General features: G+C 42.8%; 1 protein-coding gene across 2 annotated transcripts in view; it reads left to right on the top strand.

Moving 5' to 3' along the window:
* Nucleotides 1–283: 283 nt before the first annotated feature.
* CRAT (carnitine O-acetyltransferase) overlaps nt 284–27887 on the top strand; it is an 82359-nt gene continuing 54755 nt past the window's right edge. The window contains exons 1-3 of one of the 2 annotated variants that reach the window (XM_073600130.1): nt 284–610; nt 22114–22237; nt 27496–27756. In XM_073600130.1, coding sequence (XP_073456231.1) covers nt 22211–22237; nt 27496–27756 — 288 coding nt within the window. In that variant the 5' untranslated portion in view covers nt 284–610; nt 22114–22210. The remainder of the gene's footprint in view (nt 611–22113; nt 22238–27495; nt 27757–27887) is intronic. The other variant, XM_073600129.1, reaches the window with a different exon arrangement.

Below are 27887 nucleotides of genomic sequence, written 5' to 3'. Positions count from 1 at the left end.
ACCCTCTCCTGTATTCAATCACCCCTCTCCCCTCACAATCCCCTCTCCCCTCAATCAATGGCATTGCCAACATCAAACATGGCGCCTGTGCCAGCCGCCCACCATCATAGATGAGGGCAAACCCTTACGCCAATGCCGTGTAAAAAGTTATCTGGTAACTGTTAGTCAGTCCCTGAATGATAAAATATTGCTGCTTTTTGAAATAGTAATAAACAAAAACGAAATAAATTCTCCCAGTGCTACATTTGCCACTAGTAAAGATGGCGGCTGCTCGGGCGCCACCTTTGTTACTGGAAATATGTCGTAGTGTCATATTTGCAAACATTCCATGGTTCAGGTGGAATGTACATGATAGCGCCTCGAGTTAATGTTTAACCCTCCCCGGGGTAGGAGAACCCTGGAAAGGGGCATGCCCAGTTTAAAAATGGCCGCTGCGCCCCACCCTGGTCACTATGGGCAATACTAGTCGTGTGCTGGAGATCAGCAATGAAGTTTCCTCGTACCCTTGTCACCCTGCCCTTGTGAGTGACAGATCACACAGGGACTTTGTACCGGGACCGGAGCACGGCTCTCCGCTTCAATCATGTTGGCTTTTATAGCGAGGAATATGGTAAGTGACACCGTGTGTGTGAGATCAGTGGGGCCCCCACATTAGGTCTGCACCCCATATATTCCATCTACACTATATATACTCCATATATCCCATATACACTAAATACATTCTAGATATACTCCATATACACTATATATATTCTATATATATCCCATATACACTATAAATACTCCATATATCCTATATATATCCCATACACACTAAATAAATTCTATATATATATCTCATATACATTATATATATATATATATATATATATATATTCTATATATATATCCTATATATATCCCATACACACTAAATAAATTCTATATATATATCTCATATACATTATATATATATATATATATATTCTATATATATATCCCATATATCCTATATATATCCCATACACACTAAATACATTCTGTATATACTCCATATACACTATATATATTTTTTATATATCTATCCCATCTATCCCATATATAACCCATATATATATATATATATATATATATATATATATATATATATATATATATATATATATATATATATATATATATATATATATTCCATATATAGCCCATATATGTTATGTATACTCCATATACACTATATATATATATATATATATATATATATATTTATATATAGTGTGCACCCAGCCTGACTTGAACTTGGTTTTGCATGGTTGCTGTGTGATAGTTTCTGTGTACAGTGACATTGTGTAGTAATGTACATAGTAAAAGATTCAATGTGTGTCTTCTACATTGTGGAATGTTTTTGGCCATAACTGGATGGAGTTCCCCAGCTTTTTGCTGGCAGTGGGTCTGTGCCCGCTCTGCATGGGTTAGCTGCTCATTTTTCATCTAGGCTGGGTATTGGAGAACAGAGATATATACAATGGGTATAGAAAAGAAAAGGTTTGTTGGGTGTTGAGGGAATATCTTCCTAATATAGAAATAATTCATTATAAATAATGGGACTTTAAGGCTCCATGCACACTGGACTTTATAAAAACGTCAGTAGCTTTGCAGTGAGTCTTTCAACATTATTTAACGTTTTTGCAATAGCGTTTTTCCGCGTTAGCGTTATTTTTATTTTTTTTTTAAATGTATTTATTTTTATTTTAATGGATTAAAAACGTTAAAAAAACGCTGGTAAGCCAGGTTTTTGAGCGTTTGGCGATTATTGTGGTCAGAAAAACAACTCCTGAATTTTATGGCGTTCAGAAAATAGCCCATAAATTCCACTGCTGATAAACATCCAAAAACGTCCATGTGTGCGTGGACACATAGGATAACATAGAGGGGAGTTTATGGGCTGTTCAAAAAAAAAAAAGCCTAAACTCCCTAAAACAGTCGTTTATGAGCTTCAGTGTGCAAGGAGCCTAAAGGTACCAGCCAATCAACACATAAATTGCATAAAAGATACTTTATCACAATATGTATCGTTCAGTAAAACCTTATGACTTCCCTCATACACTAAGGCCCCTTTTACATGTGTGGATCTGTATCCAGCCATCCGCTTGCTCAGCAGGGATCGCTCCATTGATCCCCGCTGAGCCGGCAGGTGACAAGTCTGTCTCTGCACACTGTGCAAGGATTGACCTGTCAGAGAGAGCGCTCTCCTCTACGGGGCGGATCGGATAATTAAGGACCGCCTGTATGTTTTCATCTGGTCCGCCAGACGGATGGAAAATAGGACATCCATCCGTCTGGATTTTGCAGATTGGATTGGGGCGGATCGGATGTCAGTGGACATGTCATCGCTGACATCCGTCGCTCCATAGAGCTGTATGGAGCGTCCGTTCAGATCTGCCGAAAAAACTGACAGGCAGATCTCAACGGTCCGCACATGTGAAAGGGGCCCTAAGTGTATAGATTAACCTGCTTCAGTGGACATAAACCACTGAATGTAGATAAGGAGTAACAACTCCTTATACTAAGTAGCTTCTTTGACAATGAGCTTCTTCAGGAAAATATACTACTTGAAAAAGATATATTATGCCAACGTAGGGCAGTTCACACCGGGACGTTTTTGTGTATACCTGTACACACGTTTTTGACAGTCCGTTCATTTCAGTGGGCTGCCAAATGCACAGGAATGCACAAAAAGTAGGGCAGGTGCAACTTTTACAAATCTTGCCACAGAAAACCGTATGACACTGCGCTACCTTGCAGTTTGCTGGCTGCAAACACTCTTCATTTGCTAGATGTGTTTTTGGGCCAAATAATGGGACCCGCACAGGGCTAGCGAAGGCATTGCGTACCCGTGTGAAGTGAGAATTGGGCACAGAAATGCGCCTTTCCCGCTCCATGTTCTGGTGTGAACTGGGCCTGAATGTGAACACATCACCTCAATGATCACAGGAATGGAGCAGCTGCAACGATTACCCAGGTGGGGGGCAGACTTAAACCACAAGAGCAGTTCACAAGGACCAGTGTACCCCCATTTTTAATATGAAACAAGTGAAAACCTGGGAATGGAATGCAGAGTACATTGCATAAAAGGGAGCTTACAGGAAACTACCAATGCAAAGGAACATACAGTGGGTATAGAAAAGAATCACCCCCCCTCCCCCTTTTAAAATAATCACATTTTGTTGCTTTGCAGCCTGAAATGAAGACAGACACAGTTTTTGTTTTATCCAGCTGTATTTACTCAGTGCAACTTATAACATCCAAGTGAAGGATATAACACCAACATAAATCAAATTTTTTTTTCTTTACACAAAGTTGTCAATTTTTTAAGATATTTCTAACACATAGCATGTACAGTATATAGCAAAAATTACACCCCAAAATACATTCTGCTACGCTTCCCAAGTATGGCGATACTACATGTGTGAGACTTTTACACAGCCTGGCCACATACAGAGGCCCAACATTGAAGTAGTACCTTTAGGCGTTCTAGGAGCATAAATTACACATCTCATTTCATCCCTACCTATCACACTTTTGAAGGTCCTTGAGCACCAGGACAGTGGAATTACCCACAAGATGAACCCATTTTGGAAAGCAAACACCCCAATGTATATTCTATGAGGCATGGGCTGCAGACAGGTACTCGGGTACACTGATGGGCTGCAGACAGGTACTCGGGTACACTGATGGGCTGCAGACAGGTACTCGGGTACACTGATGGGCTGCAGACAGGTACTCGGGTACTCTGATGGGCTGCAGACAGGTACTCGGGTACTCTGATGGGCTGCAGACAGGTACTCGGGTACTCTGATGGGCTGGTGACTGGTATTCGGGTACTCTGAAGGGCGGTGACAGGTACTCGGTACTTATATGAAATGTGACAGGTACTCAGATGGACTGTGACAGGTACTCAGATGAACTGTGACAGGTACTCGGGTACTCTGGTACTCATATGGACTGTGACAGGTACTCAGGTGAACTGCGACAGGTACTCAGGTACTCATATGGATTATGACAGGTATTCAGATGAACTGTGACAGGTACTTCGGTACTCAGATGGATTGTGACAGGTACTCAGATGGACTGTGACAGGTACTCAGGTACTCATATGGACTGTGACAGGTACTCGGGTACTCGGATGAACTGTGACAGGTACTCAGACTGTGTGTGACAGGTACTCAGATGAACTGTGACAGATACTTTGATAGGTGATGACAGGTACTTTGGGTGGTGACAGGTCCTCTTTATTGGGGGGGGGGGGGGGCAATTGGTGTGTGTTGGTGTACACTGTAAGCGGTAACGAGATGTTACCGCAATCTCCTTCTCACACAGGATCGGTGTGTGAGGAGGAGAAACCGGTAACATCTCGATACCGCTCTATGTTTACATTTAGTGATCGGCTGTGAAAGGATCACAGCCGATCACACGGTAAACAGCTGCCAGCCAATGGCTGTTTACCAGCGTCAGTGAACACGCCGCCACCGATGTGCACGCACAGTGCGCTCGCAATCGCGCGCATGCGCCGTGCAAAGTGGGGCAGTACCATCTGTCATCGCCCGTGACTTTATCACGGCCGATCACGTGGTAAACAGCCATGCCCAATGGCTGTTCACCCCCCTCGGTGGTGAGTGGTGTCTCCATGACATGCCGCCACCGAAGGTACAGTCGTGTGCGCGCATGCCCTGTTTAAATGGACGGACATCATATGACACCTGCCCAGAACAAGAGCCGCGCCGCCTGGCCGTCATATGACGGCTGGTGGGCGGCAAGCGGTTAAGTAAATCATCCCCACTGATTCCATATTTAGTTTGCTATTCGTTAATGCTGAGAAATTGATCCAAAAAGGTAGAGAATCCTCCAAATTGGCTATTATATTTTTACATTCCTTAAGGCTGCTTTCACACTGAAAGTGCCGGCCAATAGCAGTAAAGTGACGCTCGTTTTAGCGGCACTCTACCGCTGTTTAAGCGTCACTTTTGCACCGCCTTTTAGCCGATAGTGGGGCGCTTTTAACACCAAAGAAGAGGTTAAAAACTCCCGTGTTGCAGCGCTTTGGAAGCGTTGCCCATTCATTGCAATGGGCAGGGGCGTTTTTTGTATACAGCACTCCCAAACTGCCCCAAAGATGCTGCTTGCAGGACATTTTCTAACGTCCCGCAAGCGCACCGCTCCGGTGTAAAGGCACCCATTGCAGAAAATGGGGGGCAGTTTTCAGGCGCTATTTCTAGCGCTAAAACACCTGAAATCTGCCTCAGTGTGAAAGGGGGTCTAAATACTTTATTTCCCTTAGTGAATTGACTTTAACGCCATTTTATGAGTTTTCTACCTCATGTTTCTGGTAACTCATGAGGTAATAGGAACTTGACTATTTCAGCATCTCATGAGATAATTGGAGAAAATGTGTCACATGATTCAATTATCTCATGAGATATTCTTTAGGCCCCTTTCACACTGGGGCGGTGGGGGCGTCGGCGGTACAACAGCGCTATTTTTAGCGCTGCTGTACCGTCGTTCTTGCAGCGGTATTCGGCCGCTAGCGGTGCGGTTTTAACCCCCATGGCGGCCGAAAAAGGGTTAAAATCCCTTGTACAGCGCGGCTATAGCCGCGGTATTGCCGCGCTGTCCCATTGATTTCAATGGGCAGGAGCGGTTTAGGAGCGGTGAATACACCGCTCCTTCACCGCTCCAAAGAAGCGGTTTGCAGGACTTTTTTCACCGTCCTGCCAGCGCACCGCTTCAGTGTGAAAGCCCTCGGGCTTTCACACTGAACAAACAGCGGAGGCTCTTTAGGGGCGGTTTGCAGGCGGTATTTTTAGCGCAATACCGCCTGCAAACCGCCTCAGTGTGAAAGGGGCCTAAGTGAATTGAGAAAACTATCTCTTCCTATCAAGCATGACGACAGAGAGCGGGAAAGACACTATACAACAAAACCTCACAAACTAAATTCCCCTCCATATAGACAATACCTTCACCTCAGAGAATTCAAAACGTGTATTTACTAAAGTGTGAACTACTTTATTGTTTGACTTTATTCTTTGTGGTGCAGATATTTTCTATGCAGAGGGGAAGTTTGCTTATGCGGTTTAGCAGTAAAAAGCTGACAGGGGTTCTAACCTTCCCATACTCAAAAAGTTTTTATTGCTGTCTGCTGTTGATTTCCTCTCATTTCCTGTTTGGTGAACCCTTTACCAGGAATACAGGAAATGAGGGAAAATCTGTCTAATCGAGCCTGGCTAGCAGTAAAACCTGACGGGTTCTTTTCTATCTAAAACTAAAAAAGAACAGGTTTTAGGACATAAACGTATTAGCACACTTTGTGTACTTCCATACATTCATATGACTGCTATCAATGCTGTATCCTGGCCTAGGCCGACAAGGCCCAGGCCTAGGGCAACACTTTGCAGGGGGGCAGCACAGAAAGAGTCCCCTCCTGCTTGCGCTGTTAGTGTAGCGCCAGTCTTATGGGGCGGACTGGGCTAAGAGGAAAATAAGTCTAGTGCCCCCATAAAGCGGCCGCACTGCTTCTGGTATGCGGCCGGCATTCCGCAACTGTAGGGGGGGGGAGCCACTTCTAATTTTGACTGTCCTATCATCCTGGACCACAAACCTTCCTCACTGTGCTGTATGTTTTCTGCTGCACCATTGGCATGGTTATATCTTCTTAGTCCTCTCCATAAAATTATCAGAAATTTGTGCTTAAAGTAGAACTATAGCCAACGCTTTTTTTTTTTCATTTTGGAAAGAGTAAGAGAGGGTTATAGCCCCTATCAGTTTATTTTTTACCATCCCTGTCCCATTGCAGAGATTTCCCTTCACTTCCTGCCCCATAGCCAAACAGGAAGTAAGAGGAATTCTATGCAAATTAAGGGAATCCATTGCCCCCTTCCCCCAGGCCCTCAGAACTAGTGTCCCCTCTTGAAAAATTTCAGGGCGGGTCTTAAACAGCAGGGGGTGTGGCCTTGACAGGAAGGGGTGGGTCATATTTAAATTAGGGGGTGCAGGAGTTTAGTCAGGCCTAGGGCCTAGGGCAAAACCTAAATACACTACTGACTGCTATATAGCTGTTAAAACAAGTAATAATAGTGATGTTCTACGTTTACTTACTCTTGTATTCTGTGAGGTAAATCCTTCATAGTTCTACAACTCCAGTTCCAAAAACATTGAGATGCTGTGTAAAATCTACATAAAAACAGAATGCAATGATTTGCAAATCTCATAAACCCATATTTTATGCACAATAGAAAATAGAAAACACATCAAATGTTTCAACTTAGAAAATGTACCGTTTTAGGAAAGAAAAAGGTTGTTTTGTAATTGCTGGCAGCAACAGGTCTCACAAAAGTTGAGACAGGGCCATGTGCACCACGTTGTAGCATCCCCTCTATGTAAACTCTGTAAACGTCTGGGAACTGAGGAGACCAGTTATTGGAGTTCTGGGAGAGGTATGTTGTGCCATTCTTGCCTGATATAGGATTCTAACTGCTCATCAGTCCTGGGTCTTTTTTGTCATATTTTTCTTTTCAACATGTGCCAAATATTTTCATTTGGTGAAAGGTCTGGACTGCAGGCAAGCCAGTTAAGCACCTGTACTCTTTGTGAATGAATTCACATAATACAAAGGCTTCTGTGATTGTACAGGAGGAGGGAAGGGGTGGGCATAGTAGCTGTATCTATAAGCCTGTCAGATGTAAATAATAGAAATAAGTCCAGGAGTATGCTTGCACTTATTACAAAGGAGCTGAAATCTGCAAAGTGACTAGAAACCTCAGAGGGCCCATTGACACTGTGGTGTGAGCTAAAACGTGCACGTTGGCATGCATCGCCACAGCATATCACAATGCACCTGTTCACATGTGTGGTGCGTTACAGTGTCATTCATTGTGACTGGCACTCCAACGCATTGTATAGTAGAGCGCAATGCACTGCACTACACTGCAACACATATACCATAGCATATAGCATATTTTTTTTTTGATGTGTTGGCAGCCCATTTATAATGAATGGGCTGCCTTAATCCAACATGCATTAACATGGGTGCATAAGCGTGAATGGGTCCTTAAAGTGGTTCTTTGCCCTAGAAAAAGAAATAATAGTCAGCAGTTACAAATACTGTAACTGCTGACTCTTATTATTAGGGCACTTGCCTGTCCAGGGATTCAGTGTGTTCCGAGCCCGAGCCCACTTTTCAGCCATCTTTGTGTCCAGGCTCTGGCATGTTTACTTTGGGAAGCCAGCTCTGACTGCTTGCAGCTTCACAGCCAGCTTCCCACTGCACATGCGCGAGACCTATGACCCCAGAAGGCTGCTGGAAAACTTCCGCTCGGATCACCATGGCGATCTGACCAGAATTGGGAGCGGGTACCTGTCAATATCTTTATTAGGTACACCTTGCTAGTACCGGGTTGGACCCCCTTTTACCTTCAGAACTGCTTTGTGGCAAAGATTCACCAAGGTGTTGGAAACATTCCTCAGTGATTTGGTCCATATTGACATGATAGCATCACACAGTTACTGCAGATTTGTTGGCTGCACATCCATGATGCAAATCCCACCACATCCCAAAGGTGCTCTATTGGATTGAGATCTGGTGAGTGTGGAGGCCATTGGAGTATAGAGACCTCATTGTCCAGTGGTGAGATGATTGGTGCATTATTCTGCTGGAAGGAGCCATCAGAAGATGTGTACACTGTAGTCATAAAGGGATGGACATGATCAGCAAGAATACTCAGGTAGGCCATGGCATTTAAACAATGCTCAATTGGTACTAAGGGGTCCAAAGTGTGCCAAAAAAAATAAAAATATCCCCGTTCAAAGTCATTTAAATCTTCTTTCGTCTCTAGTCTGATAGTCAGTTTAAACTTCAGCAAGTTGTCTTCACCACGTCTATATAAATGCATTGAGTTGCTGCCATGTGATCGGCTGATTACTAATTTGTGTTACCAAGAAATTTAACAGGTGAACCCAATAAAGTGGTCAGTGAGTGTATATCCATTTGTGAGGAAAAAATTAAAGGAAAATTTTGTGCTTGAAGTTACATAGTAGGTGAGGTTGAAAAAAGACACAAGTCCATCAAGTCCAACCTATGTGTGTGATTATATGTCAGGATTACATTGTATATCCCTGTATGTTGCGGTCGTTCAGGTGCTTATCTAATAGTTTCTAGAAACTATCAATGCCCCCACTGAGACCACCACCTGTGGAAGTGAATTCCACATCCTTGCCGCTCTTACAGTAAAGAACCCTCTACATAGTTTAAGGTTAAACCTCTTTTCTTCTAATTTTAATGAGTGGCCACGAGTCTTGTTAAACTCCCTTCCACAAAAAAGTTTTATCCCTATTGTGGGGTCACCAGTACGGTATTTATAAATTGAAATCATATCCCCTCTCAAGCGTCTCTTCTCCAGAGAGAATAAGTTCAGTGCTCGCAACCTTTACTCATAACTAACATCCTCTAGACCCTTTATTAGCTTTGTTGCCCTTCTTTGTACTCGCTCCATTTCCAATACATCCCTCCTGAGGACTGGTGCCCAGAACTGGACAGCATACTCTAGGTGCGGCCGGACCAGAGTCTTGTAGAGTGGGAGAATTATCTTTTTATCTCTGGAGTTGGTCCCCTTTTTAATGCATGCCAATATTCTGTTTGCTTTGTTAGCAGCAGCTTGGCAGTGCATGCCATTGCTGAGCCTATCATCTACTAGGACCCCCAGGTCCTTTTCCATCCTTGATCCCCCCAGTGTATAGATTGCATTCATATTTTTGCCACCCAAATGCGTTATTTTCCATTTTTCTACATTAAACCTCATTTGCCATGTAGTCGCCCACCCCATTAATTTGTTCAGATCTTTTTGCAAGGTTTCCACATCCTGCGGAGAAGTTATTGCCCTGCTCAGCTTAGTATCATCTGCAAATACAGGGATTGAACTGTTTATCCCATCCTCCAGGTCCTTTATGAACAAAATAAACAGGATTGGTCCCAGCACAGAACCCTGGGGAACCCCACTACCCACCTCTGATCATTCCGAGTATTCTCCATTTAACACCACAATCTGAACTCGCCCTTGTAGCCATCCATGTGCTCACCCTATGGTCCATGCCAAAGGACCTTACTTTGTACAGTAAACGTTTATGGGGAACTGTGTCAAATGCTTTTGCAAAATCCGGATACACCACGTGTAGGGTTGCCACTGTTTGTTCAAGCCGAACCCGAACACTTCCGAACACTTTAGCGCTGCACAGCAAAAAAATACATTTTTACCATACACTATAGGCATGTAACAGACCTGGGACACCTTATGGCACTCCAAAGAGAATAGTAATGCAGCGTGCATAGTGCCCTTTCACCCTCCTGTCAGGCCCTGTTCTGAGACACATTCCTGTCTGAATATTGTGTCTGGGTTTCAGGTGGACTGAAACCCGGACACATAATTCAAAACCCGAACTGTCCGGGTGAATCCTGGACAGGTGGCAACCCTAACCATGTCTACGGCCTTCCTTTATTCAGCTATAACATGCATTGATCATCTGATTTGTGCAAGTCTAGTAGACATGACATGTTCACTTTGTATTCTGATTTAAAAACCCCAAATGAATTTGTCATTTGGAACAATTACAATAAAATCGCTTCATTGTATTGCTCTGATGTGTCCTTCTGTTTCTGATACAGAATGCTGAGTGTGATGAAGTTGGTGTCATTGAATAAGACGAGTCTGATGTCCTAGAACATGACCGCCGGGCACATATGTTCAGTCCTGTCACGGCTCTGTCTTGCCTTTGCAGAATAGCGGAGATGTTTCCAGTGTATTGTGTTACAGATAGGCTGTGTGACTTGTAGAAGGCACAGGGGACACAGTTCATCCTCTGTAAAACGGATACCTTTGTCATTCTACAACACTGAGGCTGAATCCACATGTGAGCTGAGTGTCTTTGGTCATTTTTCAGGGTTTTTTTATTTTTTATTTTTTTGTAAAAAAAAAAACATTTTTCAGACTTTTTTTATAGACATTTTTTTTAGCAATATTTCAATAGGTAAATAGTGCTGCGCTGTGCTTTTTGTGGATCCCTTTTCGTTGGGTTGGCAAACTATACCACTGGTGTGAAAGGAGCCTTACGATAAGGCTGCATTCATACCTGAGCGTTTTGTAGCTTGAAGCTTCAAAACGCTGGGGGGGGGGGATCAATGATTCTCTATGGAGATGGTTCACATTTCTACTCCAAATGGCCTGAAGCGCAAACAAATTCTGGAGCTTTTTTTGGTCACTCAAATCGGGCAGATTTGGGCATTTTTGGCACGTTTTTATTACCATAGGAATAAATGGAACCGTGCGTATTTGCGCGTTTTTGCACGATTTTTTGCTCAAATGAAAAATGTAAAAAATAAAATAGTAATAATATATGAATATATAAATCTAAAATAAATACACAAATAACTAAAAATTGTCATAAATAAGTAAAATTAATTAATAATATGTAATAATGCATTAATAATTAACCTCTAACCTTAAAAAAAATATTAAATACATTATTATTATTAATAATACTAATAATAAAATAACAATAAACACCCAAACTCAAACAAAAAAAATACATTAATAATAATTTATTTTGTGTTAGGGTGTTTATTTATTATTGTTTTTTTTTTTTTTTTTTTTAAGGGGTAAGGGTTAAAGTTAAGGGTTAATTTATCTATTGTTACTTAGTATTAATTAATTGAATTAATTTATTTTTTATTTATGTTTTTTATTTATTTGTGTATTTTACATTTATTCATGTATTATTGTTGTTATTATTTATTATTATTATTCATATAATAAATAAAATAATAACGCTAACCCCAACTCCTAACTCTAACCCTAAACTGAACTCAAACCCCTTACCCTAACGAAAAAACATTATAATAAATGAATAATAATAAAAGAAGAAATAAAAGCTAATGAAAAAGCTGAAATGCCTAGCAACAAATAACAGTTTTCTCTATTGGCTAAAGAAAACCCGCCAAAGTCCAAAAACGCTGTTTACAAACGTGCAAGTCGCTCTAAGACGCCACGCTCAGGTGTGAATGCAGCCTAAGGGTCTGGATGAAAATTAATGGCTTCTATTGCACTTGTTGCACTTTACTCTGTCTCTGTATCTTGTGACCTTATCATCCGGCGGTTATGAGAGGTTAACCACCAGTGGAGGAATGTGCCAAGAAGAGGGAAATAAGTCCAACAGTCTAGGAGAGAACTGGGTCACAGTGTAATTCTTTATTATTGTTTCTACACACAACAAACACATTGTATTGCAGTGGAGTTACAGGAACAGAACATGCCTTGTGTTAAGGTGAACGTATGTTTTTTGTTTTGTTTTTTTGTTTTTTTTTTTATTCCCTCAACGAGTTTGAGATATATACACACTAAAAGGATCTGTTTGCTCTCAATAATTTTATTAATATAAAGGGCAGCAGGCTGTCATTCCGGCACATGCAAGCAGGCAGGGGCATTTTATTGCAGAAGAAGCATTGCATGAAATAAAAGCCTGCCTGTGTTCCGTCAGAATCGGCGACCCGATTAGGTAACGGAAGTGATGTTCCATCCGCTGCGCATGCGTACACCCGCTAGCAGGTTGCCTAAGCCAACAGAACACTGTAGTCCGAAGAAGACAGCGGACATCTTACTCCACCCAGGTACGTCTTTACTTTTAACAGTCATTTTAGCAATAAAGTGAGCGTATATACATAAATATAATATGTTGACATATGTGATGGTTTTTTCATGTTAAATTTTGAAAGCCTAAAGATTTAGCGCTGAGCAGCGCGGGGTGTATCAACATGGCCTCTGCCACCTTCCTACTGCTTGCGTCCAGCTTCTTTCCAAATTTAAAGCAGCATTCCACCCAGAAATGCAACTTCCGCCTTAAGTGCAGGTGACCCCCTGACATGCCACAGGAGGAGCGGGTAGCCTGTTTTTACGGGCACCCAGCTCCCACTTCCTGCCCTGGCTCTGCGATGCCGGAAGGAAGTTCACCTCTCCCTCCTCCCTCCTTGCAATCTTCTGGGACATGTCACAGATCCCAGAAGATTCCCCAGCGATTCGCAGCGCGGCTCGCGCATGCGCAGTGTGCGCCTGGCTGTGAAGCCACAGCTGGGCGTCCAGAGTTAGAATGCCGGCGCCTCGGAGAGGAGCGGGGCTTCGTACGCCCGCACCGCTGGACCGTGGGACAGGTGAGTGTCTGATTATTAAAAGTCAGCAGCTACACTTTTTCTAGCTGCTGACTTTTAAATGGGTGGAACTCCGCTTTAACATCAAATAACCATCAGAGATGTCAATATACAATATTTATATATACAGTATATGCTCACTTTATTACTCTTAAATTCAATACATAGCTGGGTGTACTAAGATGTCCGCTGCCTCCTCCTTCTGACTACAGTGTTCTGTCAGATTAGCCACTTCAGCTCCGGAAGATTTTACCCCCTTCCTCACCAGAGCACTTTTTGCGATTCGGCACTGCATCACTTTAACTGACAATTGCGCAGTCGTGCTACGTTGCACCCAAACAAAATTGACATCCTTTTTTCCCACAAATAGAGCTTTCTTTTGGTGGTATTTGATCACCTCTGCGGTTTTTATTTTTTGCGCTATAAACAAAAAAAAGAGCAACAATTTTGGAAAAAAAGTAATGTTTTTTACTTTTTGCTATAATAAATATCCCCCAAAAATATAGAAAAAAAAACACATTTTTTCCTCAGTTTAGACTAATCAGGATTCTTCTACATATTTTTGGTAAAAAAAAAAAAATCGCAATAAGCATATATTGATTGGTTTGCACAAAAGTTATAGCGTCTACAAAATAGGGGTTAGTTTAATGGCATTTGTATTATTAATTTTTTTTTTTTTTATAGTAGTAATGGCGGCGATCTGCGATTTTTATCGTGACTGCAACATTATGGCGGACACATTGGACAATTTTGACACGTTTTTGGAACCATTGTCATTTATACAGCAATCACTGCTATAAAAATGCACTGATTACTGTGTAAATGACACTGGCAGGGAAGGGCTTAACCACTAGGGGGCGATCAAGGGGTTAAGTGTGTCCCAGGGAGTGATTCTAACTGTGGGGGGGATGGGCTTCCACTCACATGACGACGATCACTGCTCCTGATGACAGGAAGCAGTGATCTCTGTCATGACACAAGGCAGAACGGGAAAATGCCTTGTTTACATAGGCACTTCCTCGTTCTGCGGCTCTGTGACATGATCACCGGGAGACCGGCAGACATAGAGTCCCGCGGGCACGGTCACGCTGTATGCGACGGGCGCGCGCTAGCCTCATGTCAGGTCACCCTGAGGCTAGGTGACAGATGCACACCGTTGGGATCAGGGGTGCACCACAAAGTAGTGGACCCTACGGCTGACTGCTGCGGATGGGAATCAAGGTGGTAAGGAAGACAGGGCCGCTCGAACACCAAGACGGATCCCACCGGGGTTAGAGCGTAAGATTCCCTAGGGCGGAGTCTAAGAGTCAGCAGGTGTTCACCAGAGCCTCTAGTGGTGAGGATGGACTGGGCTGCAACTGGCTCCAGGTTGCGACCCCCAGGGTCCCCCAGCTCACACCCACTGTAGGCAACAGAAGGAGAAGGATAGTAAGGGAATAAGCCAAGGTCGGGGCCACAAGCAGACAAGGACAACAGAGTTCACGCCAACAGTACAGGGTCACAGGCAAACAGGGATAGTCGGGGGCACGCCAAAGGTCAGGGTCACGAGCAGACAGGAATAGTTGAGAACACGCCAAGATCGGTAACAGAAATAAACGTAGAGGACACGGCAAACAGAAAGCCAAACACACAATGGTTGATCAGCAGGGCTGGCTTGCAGTGCACAGGTTAATATAGGGTTCCCTGATAGGGCCTGGGGCGGGGCCATGCTTAGAGGAGAGGTTATAAAAACAGCCAGGTGAGAGTGGCTGGCTTCTTAGTCTGAACACATGAGGAGCAGGTAAGCTGACAGAGAAAGATTACTGCATAACCATGACACCCCACCAATTAAAGGGGATGTACAGGTACGCCCATTTGCCCACCGCTGCCATTGTGCCGACGTATATCGGCGTTTGGCGGTCGGCAACCTGCTAGCGGGGGTAGGCATGCGCAGGTGAGGGAACATCACTTCAGTTACCTAATCTGATAGGTCGCCAAATCTGATGGGAAAACCTGCTCAACTTCTGTTTCACTTTAGGTCCTAGCTTGTGCAACTTAGATTACTTCCCATGGAGTAGAGATCATCCTGATCTTTACTCCTCCAATGGAAGAATGGATTGCATCCTGCAAACAGAATGCTAGATATTTACTGAATGGATGAACTTCAGAGCAAGTGACCCGCTATTGGAGCTGTACTCCAGCTTGAAGTGTAAAGCTGGCCATACACCATACAATTTTCTTATTCAATTTTCTTTAGATTTACCTTCCACTATGTAGTATAAGGGCCTGTCTGCATACAAATTGAAAGTGTTTAGGTTTGACCTCGTATTATATGATTTTGGTAAATCTAAAGGAAAGTTGTACAAGAAAATTGTATAATGTATGGCCAGCCTAAGTCTAGTGCTGGCTGATATGCTTAATTTATTGTACCAGGTGAATGAAAGTACGCACGGCACACACTTGGCACTAATTGAATTTCACAGTGTACATGTGCAAATATTGTTTTTGTTTTTGGCCAGAGTTCAGCCTTGAGGCTGGGTTCCCCACATCCAATTCTCAAAAGCAGGAGATTTTGACCGGCTCTCTATGGAGCCAGTTCAAATATCTCTGCAGCGGGTCCAGTGCGATTTGCACAAAAACGTGAATCTTTTGGTCCGTTTCAGGTCTGAATTCAGCCCAAAATTCGAGCTGAAATCGGACCTTAAGCCTGGTTTCACACATGTGCGGTGCGAATTGAAGCTCAGGTTTCACTGGGGAGATAACAATCTCCTGTTCAACGGATTCATTGCGTTTTTGCTCAGGATTAGAGAGCAGGGAGAGGGGGAGGGAGGGGGGGAGGTGTAGTGAGGAGAAAGAGAAAATCCTTGTTCAGAACGCAATGCATCTGCGAATCAGATGCGTTCCCATAGGAGATAATAGGCTTGTAGTTCGCACCGCAATGCCCAAAAAACGCACACGTTTTTTGTGCAATGCGCAGTGCGAATGCAACGCACATATGTGAACCAGATGCATTCATATGAATGTATTTTAAAATGTCCTGCGAATTAGATGCGGTGTAAGCCGCATCTAATTCGCATAGGTGTGAACCTGGGCTAAACGGTGAACGAGGACGCACCGGACCCCTGCTGGGAGCCGCATGCGGTTCATATGTGAACCCAGCCTAAGTGAATTTTTGCTTTGTTCTTTAACTGGTCGCCGCCCACCGTCAAAAGATGATGGCGAGGCGGTGCGGCAAGAAAGGCCGCGCCCGGGGGGGTGCGCTGCACGGAGATCGCGGCCGCGCTGTGTTGCTAGGTCATGGCGCGACCTCGATCTCTGGAAAGAGCTGCGGCCGCTGCTCTTTAACCATGTGATCGGCTGTGTCCAATCACAGACGGTCACATGTAAACAAGGAAGTGTCAGTAATCGGCGCTCCTCGCATCACACTGACAGAGTGTGTGGCGAGGAGAGTCGATCAGCGGCATCTCCTCACAGGGGGACATTTAGGAATGTAATCAAGGCACTGATTATGAGTGCCGTGATTACAATATTGCAAAACAGTGTCACAAATCAGTGCCCATCAATGCCAGCTATCAGTGCCCACCAGTGGCAGCATCAGTGCCCACATGTGCCACCAATCAGTGCCCATTAGCAATGCCAATCAGTCCTGGCAGTCAGTGCTGCCCATCAATGCCCATCACTGCTGTCAGTGCCCATCAGTGTCGCCCATTAGTGCCACCCATCAGTAACACCTATCCGTGCTGATTATCAGTGCTCATCAGTGTCACCTATCAGTGCCCATAAGTGTGGCATATTAGTGCCTCCTCATCAGTGCCCATTAGAGCCACCTCATCAATGCCCACCAGTTCAGCCTCTCAGTGACCATCAGTGCCGCCTCATCAGCGCACATCAGTGAAGGCGAAAAATTGCTTAGTTACAAAATTAACTGACAGAAAAAAAGTTAAAAAAAATTTTTTTTTTTCAAAATTTTTTTTTTTTTTTGTTGTAAAAAATAAAAAACCCAGCAGTGATTAAATACCACCAAAAGAAAGCTCTATTTGTGTGAAGAAAATGATAAAAAATTTGTTTCGGTACAGTGTAGTATGACCGCGCAATCGTCATTCGAAGTGCGACAGCGCTGAAAGCTGAAAATTGGCCTGGGCAGGAAGGGGGTGTAAGTGCCTGGTAGGCAAGTGGTTAAAGTAAATGCTGCAATAATACCTTAAATTTTGCACACACTAAAATACACCATCTGTATTATTAGTTACTAATGTTAGGAAGACCTGGCAGGCTCACATTAGATACACCCTACACATATTTCAGTGTGACTGACAGGTGTGTTAACGTTTCTGTGGATTACATGATAAGCTCAGGAACAAGGAGTCTCTCTTGAGTATCTGTTCAAGAAGGAACTTTAACTGGATTCCCGGACATATATCTCCTATCTATGTTTAACTTGGCTCCTAAGAAATGACCTAACATGGACAGGTGGGAACAAGGCCTAGAGAAGACTGGAGAAATGGCACAAGCTAGCTTTTAGTGCATTATATAGAAATACTTCAATTATTGACGCTAATTATAAAGTATTATTGAGGTGGCACTGTGTATGGTTCCAACACGGTTTGCTTCCTTCGTCCCAGATGCCTCCCCACATTGCTTTTGAGGTTGTGGACAGGAGGGTCTAGCGTTCCACACATGGAATTAACCACAACAAATCCCCAATAGATACACTAATGAACCCACCGATCATGGAGACGCCCAGTCACACCAGGAATCTGATTGCTTTCAGCTTTATAGCAGTCACAGCTGCCACTGCAAGATCTTTGTCCATTACATTTGATCCAGTTGAACTCTTTTGGCTGATGATTATTGAAAAATTGGCAGCCCCAAATGATAGAATGAAGACCTTTTGAGACCTTTTGAGAAGATCTAGGACCCCTGGATACAATATATTTCGGGAGCTGTTAGGGATGCATAGACTATATACATCCCCACAGGATGGACCATGCCATTCTTGGCCCTGCTCCCCCCCCCCCCCCTTTTTTTTTTTTTTTTTTTTTTATCACTGACTAATTTTTCCTTCCCCTTACTTCTAGTTAAAGCTCACTTACAAAAAGATTCAGAGATGGGTAAAAAAAAAATGGTGAAAGGTCTAGCGGATAAAACATATCGAGAGCGACTTCAGGAACTTAATATGTACAGTCTGGAGGAAAGGGAAGACATGATAAAAACCTTTACATACAGTACATCAAGGGGGTGAATAAGGTTCAAGAAGGCAGTCTTTTCAATATGAAACCTACTTGAGGTGATTGTAGCCGTATTAGTGCAATTGCGACAGAGAAACCAAATATAAAACCAAAATCAAGAACACAGGGACATGACCTTCAACTAATTGGAGGGAAGTTCAAAGCTAATCTTAAGCCCAGTACACAGGATCGGATTTTCCGACAACAAATGTTGGATGTGAGCTTTGTTGTCTGAAAGTCTGACCGTATGTATACTCCATCGAACGTTTGTTGTCGGACTTTCCACCAACAAATGTTGGCTAGCAGGTTGTCAAATTTTCCGCCAACAAAACTTTGTTGTCGGAATTTCCGATCGTGTGTACACAAGTCCATCACACAAGTTCACACATGCTCGGAATCAAGCAGAAGGAGCCACACTGGCTATTGAACTTCCTATTTCTCGGCTCGTCGTATGTCTTGTACGTCACCACGTTCCCACGATCGTAATTGTTTGCCAACATTTGTGTGACCGTGTGTATGCAAGACAAGTTGGAGCCAACAACCTTTGAACAAAATTCCACGGTTTTGTTGTCGGAAAGTCCAATCGTGTGAACGGGGCATAAGGAAGTATTATTTTGCTGAAATGGTGAATGATGATTGGAATAAACTACCAACAGAGCTAGTGAGACAGTCAACAGTAAACGGTTAAAGAGGGGGGGGGGGGGGGCAGACTCCATGGACTACTCAGTCTTTTTCTGCCGCCACTTTTCTATGTTTCTAGCTTCACCGAAAAGGGTAAGTTCAGTTTTAGGTCCTCCTTCCCCCTCCTCTGCCACATTCGTCAGGTAATTTTTTTTGGGGGGGGTACCTAGTTTTGACAGGTATCCGCTCCTACTTCTGCTCAGATTGCCTAGGGGATCTCAGCAGAAGTTCCCCTCTCCCCCTCCCTCCCCACAATTTTCTAGGACACATCACAGTTTTTTAACTACTTTCTGACCAGCGGTAGGTTGGCTCTCCTGCACTAATCACCGTCATTGTATGTCGGGCACGTGCACGACGATCTGTGGGCGCGCCTGCCCATTCGCTAACGAGGGAGCCAATCAGCAGCCATGGATGTCCCCCGGCCACCCTCGATCGCTTCACAGAGAGCAGAACGGGGACCTGCCAGTGTTAACAAACAGATCCCCGTTCTGTCAGGGGAGTAGAGTGAGATTCTCTGTTCCTAGTGATTACGAACAGCGATCTCTCTCTCTACTTCCTATCAGTCCACTCCCCCCACAGTCAGAAACACCTCCCTAGGGAACACTTATCCCCTTGATCGCCCCCTAGTGTTAACCCCTTCCCTGCCAGTGTCATTTGTACATTAATCATTGCATTTTTATAACACTGATCGCTGTATAAATGTCAGTGGTCCCAAAAAAGTGTCAAAAGTGTCTGATCTGTCTGCCGCAATGTCGCAGTCCCGCTAAAAATCGCTGATCATCGCTATTACTAGTAAAAAAATAATAATAATAAAAATGCCACAAGTATATTCCCTATTTTGTAGATGCTATAACTTTTGCGCAAATAAATCAATATATGCTAATTGGGATTTTTTTTTTTTTTTTTTTTTTTTTTACCAAAAATATGTAGAAAAATACATATTGGCCTAAACTGAGGAAGAAATTATATTTAGATTTATTTAGATATTTATTATAGCAAAAAGTAAAAAAATATTGGTTTTTGTTTTCAAAATTGTCGCTATTTTTTTGTGTATAGCGCAAAAAATAAAAACCGCAGAGGTGATCAAATACCACCAAAAGAAAGCTCTATTTGTGGGAAAAAAAGGACATCAATTTTGTTTGGGTACAGCGTCGCACGACCGCGCAATTGTCAGTTAAAGTGATGCAGTGTCGTATCTCAAAAAATGGCCTGGTCAGGAAGTGGGTAAATCCTTCTGGTCCTTAAATGGTTAAGGTGTGACATGTTAGCTATCTCTTTACTCAGCGTTTTAGATTTTATAATACAAAAAAAATTTGAGGTTTATATATATTTTTTTTGTTTTTGTTTTTTTAATGCATTACAGTATTAAGTATTTTTGCCCCAAAAAAATGTGTTTTAAAAACTGCTGCGCGGATACCATGTGACATACAAAATGCAACGATTGCTATTTTATTCTATAGGGTCTCTGCTAAATATATATTTATATTATATTATAATATATATAAACTGTTTGAGGGTTATAAGTAATGTAATTTTGTCGGCGGGAGCGGCCAGCTCAGCCTCTCAGCAGCTCGCTGAGAGGCTGAGCTGGGTGCCTGTCGCAATCTTTCCCCTAGCCTCTGTGACGTCAGCCAACAGCGGGCTTCAGCCCGCTGTCTGCTGAAATTGGGTCACAGGAGTGCAGAACAAACTGCACCTCTTGTGATCCACAGGAGAAGTAAAGCTAAACGAGCTTTGGTTGTACTTTTCCTTTTAAGGGTTAGAATAAGACCAAACGCCGCATGATCTTGGTATTATATTTTCTTGCATGTGACACACTCTACAGTAGAATCTTACAGTTGTTATTTTCTTAGACAAAAAAGTAGGTAGTACTACGTATTACCAGGGGGGGCGGACCTTTTAGGCTGAGAAACACTGGAGAGGAAGTAACAGTATAAAAATATATAAATTTATTGAAGGTTACAAATACATAAAAGTAATAAAGAAGATTATAACATAAATGCATCTATGAATATTGTGCAGTGAGCCCTTGTATGTCTACGCATTTCGCCGCCAGGCTTCCTCAGGACACGGCCAAGGTTCACAGACGAGACAGATAAGAGAATGTTTCTCTATCTTGTTTGGAATGCACAATCATGTACGATACGGTGGGTAATTCATTCAAAAGTTACAGAAATATATTAGGTATCGCTGAATGTATGAACAGGGGCATGTGAATAGTATTCCTTATTTGGGGAATGGCCATCAGAGAGAGGAGGGCCATCAAAGAGTATCCCACAGTGAATCCTGGATTTGAATTCCAGTACTGCTGATGGCTATATATAGCCCAACAGCCAATCGCTGTATGTTTAAAGTTTCAATATCACAGCATGCCCCTGGGAAACAGCAATCCACTGCACACGTGTTTCTGTAACCCTTGAGTGGATTACCCACCGTATCGTGACTGTACATAATTGTGCATTCCAAACAAGATAGAGAAACATATTCTCTTATCTGTCTCGTTTGTGAACCTTGGCTGTGTCCTGAGGAAGCCTAGCGGTGAAACGCGTAGACATACAATGGCTCACTGCACAATATTCATAGATGCATTTATGTTATAATCTTCTTTCTTACTTTTATGTATTTGTAACCTTCAATAAATTTTTATTTTTATACTGTTACTTCCTCTCCAGTGTTTCTCAGCCTAAAAGGTCCGCCCCCTTGCAATACGTAGTACTATCTACTTTTTTGCCTTCATATATTTACGGACGTGGCCTATTTTTGCACTTTCTTCTTTGTTATTTTCTTAATAAAGTATTTGTGATGGGAACCACAAAATGGAAGATGGTTCATAAAAGCACAATATGCGAATCTCTGCATTCAGAATTGTTAAATGAAAACATAAATACTGATGGTGAATATTTTTTCTGTACAGTAGTTGTATAAGTGTAGTAAGTTTCCTTATTTATCCTTATATTAGGTATTGTAGATGACTATACTTTTATGACTTATGTTTTGTTTTCTTGACAGAGTAGACAGAGTTATGCCTAACGCTAAGCATTTTGAGGCTGCATGTTAATTAGGCAATATTGACGTGCACAGGTTAAGCTTAGAGACAGGTACAGCGATGGATAAGAAGCTCCAATCAGAAGAGGTATAGTACAGCTCTAAGTGATTGTAACTCTTCTCTTGTTCCATCTTCTGTGCTCCGGTCCCTTGCCCTATCTATAACCCATCCTTCTCTGGATTATCTAACAGATTATAAAACGGCTAATTGAAAGTGACTTTCATGTATCTTTATCTGTCACTTTGCTAATTCGATCTTTATAAAGCAACTCTGTTCTTTACAAAGGCCGTACTTGCAAAGAAGCAAGGGAATACCTATCTGTCCTGCTGTCTGCGCCACCATACGCCACTTCAGTGCGGGTAAACCCCCCCCCCCCCCCCCAAAGTGTCTTATAAATCTGACACTTCTGGGAGTGTCAATATCCTATGTCCCCCATAGCATGTGATTGACACTCCTGGAAGTTTCACTATTGGGAGAAACTTAGGCCAGGACTTAAGCTGGCCATATGCTGATTGAAATTTGGCCAGTTCAGCAGGGACCAGCTAAATTTCAATCAGTGTGTGGTCATACCCCTTAATAGAAGTTAATCTTTTGATCAATTTCTGTGGGGGGGACATTTAAAAATGTCCTTGATCAGCAGCTGCAGTCACTGATCAGTGGTTCCTGAACACAATGTACTGGCTGGGGGGGATTCCTCCATCCAGCTTGTTTTGTGCGGATGGAAGATTCTGTTTTGGCTGAATGGAAAAAAAAACTTTGTATGGCCAGCTATACTCTGAATCAGAGCAGTGTTCTATGGTGCAGGCGAAGCAAGTATTTCTTTGCTTTTTTGCTTCTACAACCTTTTATAAGGAAAATTTGTGTAAGTGACAGAACACCCTTTCTGAATCAATTTCTACTCCTCTATGCAGAAAATATTCCTCTACTCTATCCTTTGTCACAGCTTTCACAAAATACCCTGCATAAGCTTCATGTTGTATGGTTTTGAAGCTTACACAGAGTTGAGGATGTCACTTCCCTCCATCATGTGACAAGTTTTAGGCCTGGGAATTGGCTGCCCAGGCCTAAGCACTGCATCATAGGAGGAGGTCCAATAAAAGTTGTATTTTGCAGCAGCTGTGATAAAGGGAGGAATGGTGGAGCATTACTGCAAAGGTGAGTACAAGTAGGTCCGGTGTAAGCTAGCAGGAGACTTTCTTACTTTGCCCTGTATAAACAAAGTTACAATTTTTTTAAGTTTTGTGTTTGAGGGTTGTAATTATAGATGCATATGGAGGCAGCCATATATATATATATTTAAAGAGTCACATAAAATGGCAAGGTGGCAATGCCTCCTGATAGCCCATCTCCCTAGCAAAGTGTACTCACCCATCCACGCTCTCTCACTGCCTCCCACCCCTTACCACTGGGTAAGTAGTGTCAGGATTTACCTTGCTGGTTGATTTACCTTGCTGGTTGACATCACCGCCTCTATACCAGGTCACAGTATTCTGGCCTGGTGATTGGCTACTCGGGCATGAGCAATGTCACATGGGGAGGACATGAGGTAGGTTGTGGGTTAGTGTGGATTGGTCAGTATACTTTGTTGAGATGGGGTGGACTATCAGGAGACACTGTTCCTTCTGGTTTATTTGTGACTTATTCCCCTTCCATATAACAGAACTGGTACTTGGCAACTGGTTACTTAGGTTGTCAGTGCTGTCATATAGAAGCAGGGAAAAAGAGTCCTTAGTTGGGTGTAAGTTGCACATTTTGTCATACAGTAGGCTTTCCTCACTTCACCCCATAAATGTACCTGTTGCTTTGCCCTGCATGAGTCAAGTCAGGTCCACTTTTGGCCTTTTCCACACTAGCTATTGAACACGACTGCGAGTCCTCAATAGTACTCAGCTAACCCTCTCCTCCTATGGTCTCTCTCCCTTGCCAGCAATGAGGATTACTCAGCAGTGAGGAAACATTTGCAGTTGGGCGGGCGTTCTCCCTTCAGTGTTTCATGGTCTAGAGTAGAAGTTGCATAAGTCAAGTACTTTGTATCTAGGTAGGAGGTTATTGAGCAAACTCTCTAGTACATGTCTATCTGAGGTCTTGTGCATGCATTTGACAAGTGAACGTACCATACCTGGAAGCTTATTGTTTTCCATTTCATTATGGCTGCAAAACCCTAAAAATTTTTTTTACATTTTTTTGAGTTTTGAAGGAAGTCTGGGCATATGACAGGAAAGGAAACATGTCTCTGATAACATCTTGCGTCCGTGTACTTCTGTCTGGAATTAGTCATTCTACACAATAATGTAGCTTGATCCAACAATGGCCACTCCCCTATCCATACAAAGCTTATTGCATGCTTGTTGAAAACTGATTTGGAACCTTCAGCCCAGGCACTTTTTCCGGTATGCTACCACTTTTGATCCATCCATCTGGATTTAGCAGAGCGTATCGGATGTCAGCGTGTCAGCGTATCAGATGTCGCCGCTGACATCCGTCACTCCATAGAGATGTATGGAGCGACTGTTCAGGTCCGCCTGAAAAACCTGACAGGCGGATCTGCATGGCCCGCACGTGTGAAAGGGCCCTTAGACAGGAGTAATCCTTTAAACTTGGTTTGCTTTATTTAAACTATTTTATTGCAAAGATAAATAATGTGCTTCCACCCTGCAAAGGAAGTCAGAGATTAGCTTTGAGCAGTTTAACGCAGTCAGACTAAAAAAATCTGCTTGTTATTGATTGTTCTTTCTACTTTTACCTTTTGGGTATAACAACAGTTCAGCTGATTAGCTTCAGACATTATCATTTTTTACACCATCTTATGCCTAAGTGGATAAACATGCTGAGGCAAGTTACTTGCATATCTATGAGCAAAGGAAAGTTTTATTTTGCAATTTTGCTCCTTTACCGTGCTGAAAGTATATTGAGCCAGTTTGCCTTATAGGTATGTAAACGCCATTATTCGGTATGTTTATATTGGAATGGGATAGAGACAGGGTCTCTCTTTAAAGCAGTACTCCACATAGTATTTTTTTCTTTAGTTTCTTTATTTTCCTTGGACTGGGGATAGGGTTCAAGTTCTCTGTTAATGTCTGATTTCTTTGGGTCCTGCTTTGACTGATGCCACTTGTGAGCAAGCTGAACTTCCCGGCTAGCGCTCAAGTGTGCAAATTCCAATTATTCCTCTAAGTATCCACCAGGTGCCTAATGACTTCCCCATCATGGTGTCACTGGATAGCTGTTGGCTAATCCCTAGTAATATATGGTTTACAGGCAAGCCATAGCTAACAGAGCAGGAATAGTGGCGGTGGTAATTCTCACAACTGGGACCATTAACATCAATAAAATCTAGTCTGGAGTTCATGAACATTTATACTGGGTAGGCCATAAACTTAAATGCAGTTCAGCCTAAAGCTTTGGGGCATGAGTTGTATGGAGAGGGAGGTCTCGCAGCAAAAGGGTGGGAAAAAAAAACGGACTTTGTTTACCTTTAGGCTTTGGGTGGTAGGCTTTCTATTTAGGTTTGTCTTGTTCCCATCTAAAGGGCCATATTTTGCATTAGATCAGGGGTTTCCAAACTTTCTAAGAAAAGGCCAGTTTACTGTCCTTCAGACTTAAGTGGGGCCGAACTGTGGCCATTGGGAGTAGAAAAGGTCCTGACATCAGTGGGAATAAACAATGCCTCATCTTTGGTGTCATTGGGAGGAATTCTGCCCCTTCATTGATGTCACTGGGGGAAATTCTGCCTCTTTGTTGGTATCAGTGGATGAAAATAGTGCCCCAAGTGCCAGATAAAAGCAAGCAAAGGGCCGCATCTAGCCCCAACCCCCGGACACAGTTTGCAGACCAGCGCACTAGACAATGTAGGCGTTATCAAGGGGAGCTACAAGGATCTCTATAGTTGAGGACACATGCAGCAGTATACCCTTTGTTTTGTTTAATAGGTAATACAGTTGACTGTTTTTCTGCATGTAGAGCAAACAGTATGCCGCCTCACAAAAGGCTGTCATTATTTACCTGTGCCCAGGACAACCAAATGTTTACAGGCTGTCATTTCTTACCTCTGCCCAGTGTGACAAATGTTTAAAAAGAGCCATGCCCTGCTGGCATAGGCAGAGGGGTAATTTCAGATTAACGTGGAAAAAGGCAGAGCTCTGAATGCTGGCCATTTACACTAAAATTTGGTAGGCAATTTAAACCCCTTTAAGACGCTTTCATTTGAAAAATTTACCATGAATGAATGCAACACATTGTCACTAACTGTTTATATGGACACCCTGAATGATTCAAAGTGGCAGTGATTGCTTTGAACCATTTTGATTATTTTTTGCAAATTAATGCAGGATTAAAGTGGTTATCCTGGATTAAAGTGGTTATCCTGGCTATATAATTCAAACTGTTCATTCTTTCCAGCACAAATATTTACTCATTTCAAGTACAAAAATTTGTTTAAAAAAAAATCTAAATTTTAACTTTTTTATTTTGGTTGAATTGCTTTTAATTGATTAGCACCTGATATTTAATCATTTGCTTTCAACCATTGTGGTTGAAAGATGATTGAAGGCCTCAAATCTGCCTACTATGTGACTAGCATTTAGGTTACTAGTATATAAATAATTATAATAGGTGGCCCGTAGAGGTCCCTGGTCATTACAAGTTCCAAGAGGTCTATATTTATTGATCTCCACTGACCTTCTACAAGGTTGTTTCTGGAAATTCTTGGTCAGTGGTCTCCACTGACATGCTGCATATTCATACTACTCATAGACCTCAGTCCATAGTAAGTGACCTCTACTGATGTTTTATAGGCTTATTCCAGGAGATCCATAATAAAAGGTCTCCACTGACAGTCCTCTGCTGACATTATGGAGGAAAGAGACAGGTGCCTCTCAGTGCAGTGGTTAAAAAATGTATTACAGGCAAAATAGGATTAAAAACACTTACAAGAGAGTAAGGGGTAATAGGCATATAATGATTTGTCCTCATGCGGATCGCTGTAATACTCATTTGTCTGGGGGAGAGAGAGAGCCGTCCTGCAGCTGTCAGAGTCCCTGGTGACGTGGATTGGCGAGAAGGTGAAGATGCGATGCGGCGGCCCGGGTTCTGGAACTAAGCTGGAACATACGCGGCCGATGTGACATCAGGTGAAGGTGGTGGGCGGTAATGCGTTTCGGAGCATGGACAGCTCCATAGGTCTGACGAAGGAAGGAAGAAAATCCTGTGTGTACCAATTGTGTGTATTAGGTGGTCTGCCAATTAAGACTTTGAACTGTCAGTTTATGTAGTGTACCTAAAGTCACAATGTATTTCAGTTTTTTTTTCCATTCTGATGAGTTCTCCAAATGTTTTTACTCTTATAGGCCAAGCCGATCCGCTTGGTAAAGCCAGTGTCAGTGGTGAAACTGCCAGGCAGGTACCTGGCACATCAGGAGGCATTGCCACACCTACCCCTCCCTTCACTTCAGCAGACGCTGGATAAATATCTGTTGGCCTTGAAACCCTTGGTAAGTCAGGAGGAATGGAGCCACACCAACAAAATGGTGGATGAATTCCGAACTTCAGGAGTAGGCGAAAGGCTGCAGAAGGGCCTAGAGAGAAGAGCAAAGAAGACAGAAAACTGGGTAGGTAGACCATGCCATTTTACTAATGATGCAACTTGGGACAAATTGTAAACTCACCCGTAGACATTCAAGTAATTGGAATTATATTGATGACTGTGTAAAGGAGTTTATATCTCAGCCTACATTAGTTT

Source organism: Aquarana catesbeiana, linkage group LG09, assembly GCF_042186555.1.
Source record: "Aquarana catesbeiana isolate 2022-GZ linkage group LG09, ASM4218655v1, whole genome shotgun sequence".
In the NCBI taxonomy this organism is placed as follows: Eukaryota; Metazoa; Chordata; class Amphibia; order Anura; family Ranidae; genus Aquarana; species Aquarana catesbeiana.
The sequence above is the reverse complement of the archived record's forward strand: the minus strand, read 5'-3'. Positions and strand labels throughout refer to the sequence as shown.